This window comes from Scomber scombrus, chromosome 2 (genome assembly GCF_963691925.1).
Source record: "Scomber scombrus chromosome 2, fScoSco1.1, whole genome shotgun sequence".
In the NCBI taxonomy this organism is placed as follows: Eukaryota; Metazoa; Chordata; class Actinopteri; order Scombriformes; family Scombridae; genus Scomber; species Scomber scombrus.
The window spans coordinates 11,208,793-11,215,096 of record NC_084971.1 but is presented as its reverse complement, the minus strand read 5'-3'; the positions used below and the strand labels follow the sequence as shown (position 1 = coordinate 11,215,096).

At 40.1% G+C, this 6,304-nt stretch overlaps 1 protein-coding gene across 1 annotated transcript; it reads left to right on the top strand.

Moving 5' to 3' along the window:
* The first annotated feature begins 911 nt into the window (after window positions 1–911).
* Window positions 912–6,212, top strand: tmed1b (transmembrane p24 trafficking protein 1b). Its single transcript, XM_062430785.1, has 5 exons — window positions 912–1,171; window positions 3,494–3,591; window positions 3,683–3,872; window positions 4,853–5,020; window positions 5,199–6,212. The coding sequence occupies exons 1-5, from the start codon at window positions 917–919 to the stop codon at window positions 5,247–5,249; spliced, it is 762 nt and encodes a 253-aa protein (XP_062286769.1). The 5' UTR covers window positions 912–916; the 3' UTR covers window positions 5,250–6,212.
* The last annotated feature ends 92 nt before the right edge of the window (window positions 6,213–6,304 follow it).

The following is a 6,304-nucleotide window of genomic DNA, read 5'->3' as shown; positions in this document are numbered from 1 at the left end:
GACTGGTGAGATTCTAAAGAAAAGAGTCAGAGTTCTATTTGTGAGCTCAAGAAATGTTTAAGCATAAATGTGCAGGAATATTTTATAGTGTGTTTTTACATGTTATCACTTTTATGTTAATTGCATGTTGTCTAGGGAGATGTGGTGGTTTCAAAAGTATTGCAGTATGCTCTGATGTGTGAAGATTGCAGTGGTTCACACAGGAAGTAGTTTGAGCAGAGCTGTTTATAATGAATGTGGGAGCAGCTTATATGTGTTTGATTTGATATTAAGACTGCTCAAAGTCATGCTCTATTTATTGCAGTGAATCATACCACTAAGAATACTGAGGTCATGACCCCACTGAGCAATTTTTGTAGAAAATTGTCAATTTTACTTATGTGAAGAGCAATTTACATTTTACATTGATGTTACTTTTACCTATATTCAACCAAATATCTACTTTTAAAGGTAAATGCATGATTTGAAATCCAACATAACATATATTTTCATATTATACTTAATTTTGCTTAGGCCTACCATGCAAGTCTTTTTTTTAACGTTTTGGCTATTTTCCCAAATTAGGTTAAAAATATTTGACTAACTTGTTGAAATAGACAGCACATTATTGACCTTAGTACATCAACACTGTTAGAGTATAATTGTACTCGTGTTGTCATGTTTACTTTTAACTTTTCATGTACATTAGTCACTGCAGAGACCCCATACATAGTTTTATTTCACGTCCACCCAGAAGGCCACAGTGGGTTAAACAGTAGCCTTACTGTATGATGGTGCTTCTGTGTGAAGCACTCAGCTCTGCAGTGATTGGAGGAGGAGGGCTACTCTTCCTTCTCTGATTGGTCCACACCATTGCCTTCGTATTACGGGTCTCCAGCCAATCACAATATCGCAAAGTTCTGCTGCGGAAGAAGGGATGCGAGGGAGATGGCTGAACTTAGATAGCCCTGTTTTGGGAAATATTTACACCATGGAGCTTCTCCGTAGGAAACAGGGGTGCGCAGGACGGCTGCTAGTCCTAGCAGTGGTGTTCGGGTGGTGTTTCGGCTGTGTACGCAGTTTCGGACATGGAGGCCAGGACAGCGAGTTTACGTTTCTGTTGCAAGCCGGAAGATCCGAGTGTTTCTTTCAAACAGCAGCAAAGAATGGTACGATGGAGGTCGAATATCAGGTAACTTTGTGTGTGGTCAGCATTCATATCCACCCAGTGTGTTCATAGTAACATGTTAAAGTAACATCAATCAGCACGTATTTCTTGAGCTAGCTGGCATGCTGGTAATATATATGCATGCATATTAAGATAAGCTGCAGCTGTAATACAAATATCAGCTCATACTCCTCCATTAACTTCATCTGGTTGGATTTAACGTGACCGCTGAGTCAACCATCTACTGTATTAACCACTTACGTGAGCTCATATCTCCCAGAAACAGTGAAAAGCTGTGCTAACATTCCCGTAACGTCAAATTACACTTTATTTATCCTGCACCCTTTTGTGCAAGATTGCAATAATAAAATAGTACTTCCTGTAAGAGATGAGCATACGAATTTGATTAAGAAAGATCAATCATAAGGAAATACAACACAGGAAATGAGATAATGCACCACATGTCCCTTAACCGCATCCACGTTTCCCTAGTAAGGCCACTATCCTCCTAGTGCCATTGGAAGGAAGTGGCACCTCACTGGCAGGTAGTGGCAGCCTGTGGCACTGTGTTGGCAGTTTTAAAGACTCACTTACAATTAGTGCGGGGCCAAATTTCCTGTGTGTTTTCAGGAAAGGTGCCACAACCTGCCACTGAAGTGCCACTACTATCTGCCAGTGCTACTAGGACGATCCTGTCCTCTCACCGTTTCCCTCACTTACATCTTTTCCTTGTGTCTTACGTCCCTCGCACTTAGGATGCATGGAGAGATACAAGGAAATCAAGCAAGGAGACAAGGAAATATGTTTTTAGAGAAAAGAGACGTCCTTTCCTCTGAAGCGTCATGTTAAATGACGTGTGTTTTCTGATGACAGGGGCAGCGGATCATAACTACTCAGCTGTCAGTCAGTTTTAACAGCTGTAGAGACTTTTAATTGAGTGTGCATCCTAACACTAATAAAGACACACACAGCAGAGTTTTCTCTCTGCAGCTTGTTACCTGTGTGAGAAACACTTGCACCAATAAAAACCTATGTTCTGTATTGATACTGTGCACTGTGTCCTGTCCTGAGGTACATGAACCATTTCCACTGGCAGAATGTGTTTATATTATGTATTCATTATTTTGCGTCTTTGTTTATTGGTATTCTGATTGTTAATTCATTGTTTAATAACCTAGAAGGTGGAGTGGGTCATCTGAACATCTTAGTCTGAATGTGTCTGGGAAGGAGGAAGGAAGGAAAGTATGTAGCTCATATCAAACCATTTTGTTGATCAGACCAACAATTAACAGTTTTAAATAGATGGTGAATCAGAAAACAAATAGAATACAGGGAGTGATACATTTGAGCTTGCAGAGGGGCCTGGCAAGAAAACAAATATGTCAAGTTGTCAAGCGAGTTCATCATGTTGGTTGACAGGATACACAGGCTCCGAGTTCATGTAACACTTGAACTCAGTGGTTTTGAGCAGCTACCTCAGAGCCATAGGCGCTCTGACTCATAAGTGAAATTTCCAGTTTTTCCTGTGCTGCAATTACCAATTGTTTTTCTTATTAATAAGTTGGTAAATCCAGGAATCTGCAAGAAAACTGTAGAAGAATGCCTCCTACGTATTCAATGAAAATACTTGGATAAAAGCGAGGAAGCTTTCAGATGCAAAGAAGTGAGAGAACAGGGACTAAATGGCCTGAAGAACACAGACGAGACTTAGCAAAGAGAGAGTTTGGCACTCTTTCTAAGCAGATAGCAGATTTTTTTTAAAGTATCTCATGATGCTGCCTGAGGCAAAGATGACTTTTCCACATAGCTTGTCATGTTCAAAGATATTCACTGTAATAGAATAGAGGACTTAGAAAACCAGCACATATTCATTATAGAGACATGGAAACCAGTGAATTTGTTTGCATTTTTAGCTTAAAAGGTGATTTAAACAATTAATTATTAGAAGTGGTGCACATTAATGTTCTGTCCTTTCAGCTCTTACCCAGCACTTCTTTACACAAGAGCACCTCTTTAACAGTTCTAGTCAGCAGTGTGTTTATTTAGTGGGAGAGGCTTGATATAAGAAACGACAGTATGCTCTGTCTTGCCACACACACGTCATTTCACCTGAAAATGTGTAGCCTGGGGCGTCTTGGTGGCTTAGTGGTTAAGACTCAAACCTTTAAACTGCAGTGTGAGTGGCAGGGAAGCCCCCCTACATATCTGTCACCCCATATTTCCTGTCTGTGTCCCCGCTTTCAACATCTGATTGCCAAGAATAGTCTTTAAAGAAAAAAAAAGAAAGAACATGTTTGCACTTTCAAGCCTGTTGCTCAGTTTGTGTAACTGTGTGTGTGCATCCAGGTGATAGCAGGTGCTGGCATGGATGTAGACTTCACCATCATCTCTCCAGCGAACATCCAGCTCATCAGTGAGTCTCGACGCTCAGACGGAGTGCACGTGTAAGCGCAACCTCGCAGCAGCCCTTGATCATGTCGCATACTACTGAGCCGACTGTCTATTTGTCTTTGACCTTTTTCACTGTTGTATCAGGGTGGATGCCACAGAGGAGGGAGACTACCAGATCTGCTTTGACAACACCTTCAGCCGCTTCTCGGAGAAGATGGTGTTCTTTGAGATCATCCTCGAGGGTCATGGGGGAGATGTGGGGGGAGACGAAGAGTGGGCGGGTTTAGAGGAGCCTGATGGGAGCCTGCTGGAGTACAAGCTGGAAGACATCCGGGTGAGATGCAGCTTCTGTTAACGTCATTATATCGATGCATTAGAAGGAAAGTATCATTCCACCTGATGTCATATTAGAGAAAATGTAATAGTAGGCAATATCTTTTATATATATATTTTACTTATTGTCAACAAATCCTACCAAAATACCAAAACCAGCCATGAGATGATCCAATGAACAAGTATTGTCTGTGTATGTAAAGCCTGAAACGTATTCCTTTTTGCTGCAGACTCCTATTGATCTCCAAAACCTATGAAAGACATATCGTTGAGCCACAAACTTTAAATGTTCCTTCATTTTGAACATGGACTCTGTAGTTCAGTTGGAGTCAATCCCACATAAACTGCCCTGCTGCAGAAAAATGTCTCTTGAGTGTAATAATCCACATCTAAAAACTACAGTGCGCAGCTACATGAAATTATTTAGACTTTTTTTTTCTAAAAATGAAACTTTATATCACTGACCCACTTTTCTTTTGTCTTTATTATGAACAAGTTCAGTTTGGGGTGTGCTGCAGACAGGCTGGGGAAGTGGGAAAGTACTGAAAGAGAGGCTAGCACACTGAAGGTTTCAGTCTCTTTTAATTTGCTGACAGTATGGAAATTATAGAGTGATGTCAGTCCCCTCCTTTAAGTAGTTGACTATGTATGTTTCAACTAGAAGACTCTTACCTATAACTATTAGCACTAGCTGGAAGCATTAGCTACTCTGTGAATCAGTCTAGTGAAACCAAACCACAGCAATGGTTGCATGACCAAGAATTATTGTTTGCCAGTTGATGTTAAACATTATAAAAACAGTGAAAAAAACACACAGGAAATACATGTGTTAGGGATTTTCTGTTAAAAGTTCTGTGTACTTAGCTATATAAGCTATATATACATTTTGGATTTGATTCAGAAGGTATACCCAATCATCTTGTCCCTTAGGCCCACCTACCTTTCTACAAATCTTTAAAACTTGACTTCTAATTCCCTCAGGAGTCCATGGACTCTCTGCACAGACGCTTGGAGCGCAGCCGGCAAATGCAGACGGTGTTGCGGGCCTTTGAGGCACGGGACCGAAACCTTCTGGAGGACAACCTATGGAGGGTTTCTTTCTGGTCCTGTGCCAGCGTGCTGGTGATGCTGTGTGTGGCCCTTACCCAGGTATAAACAGAGCACCGACACACCATAGATACAGTAATTAACGTGCTATCTAGTTTGAGATAATCACATTTTACAAGCTCAAAAAGGAGGGAGGATTATCTTCATGCTACACTTTGTCATACAGTTTGAGTCACAGAAGCCAACAACATGTTATCTCCGTCTGTCTCTTCACTCACAGGTCTACACTGTCCGCAAACTGTTTGACGATAAGCGGAGGGTCTGCACATAGAGGGATCATTTTGCTGATACGTGACAGGCTGGGAAGGAAATCCCACTCCAAAACAAACTGTTCAGCTGGTTACCCATTCATATTGTTCTTTATTATTTTTCATTTGGTTTACATCAGCAGGCAACACGGATTCTGGTGGGTCTTTTTTACTTTAAAATCTTGTTGGTGAGCAATAATAATATTATCCGTTCATAAAGGGTAACCAGATGAGGAAGAGATTTAGAAAGTTGAAGTTGGTCATTTGCTGTCATTAGTGCCTTTTTAATGTCAAATCCTACCACAAACCAGTGAGGAAATACAGTTTGAAGGGTACTGCTTACATAAAGAGAACAATACATAGTTTATATATGTATATGTAACTGCTGTCGTATGTTTCTGAAACTGCTTTGAGGTTTTTGGAATTTTTCTGCTAAAGGTGAGATTACCATCGTTAAAGGTAAAAAAGTCAGTTATATGACATAACTGAATAACATATCTGACCCACAGAACTCCTACGTTTGCCAGTTTACAGGTGATAACAATGTGCAATAGTGTCCTTGGCGTTGCTAGTTCTTCCTGACAGTGTAACATCCTGCCATTATATTGATGATTGGTTTCAGCCGTATCAATGGTTAGCTTCTTTTTGAGTGTGTTATTGATTTCTTTACACGTGCCAGTACAATTTCATACTGATGTGTTGACATAAGAATGTAGGGGAAGAAAAGAGAGATGATTTCTGCTATGAATGCCAATATTGTATATGTGTCAGTACTCTTCAAGACAAATATGTACATTTTGCATGTGTCAGTTCAAACATGTACCAGGATAACTCAGTGTGAATATATGAATAGGGAGATGTGTGTTTCTGTTCTGTCATCTAAATGATCACTTTCTTTTTTTTTTGGTCCGACATGTGTTTATGTGATATTTTGATTTTAATCAACAAGTCACTGATCTTAATAAAAGGGTTTTTTACACAGTAAATTGATGTGAGTGAATGATTGAATTAATAAAAACTAGCAACCAGTTCCACAGACAAATGAGTGATCGTTCTGTAATGACTTGTGTATTCGTTG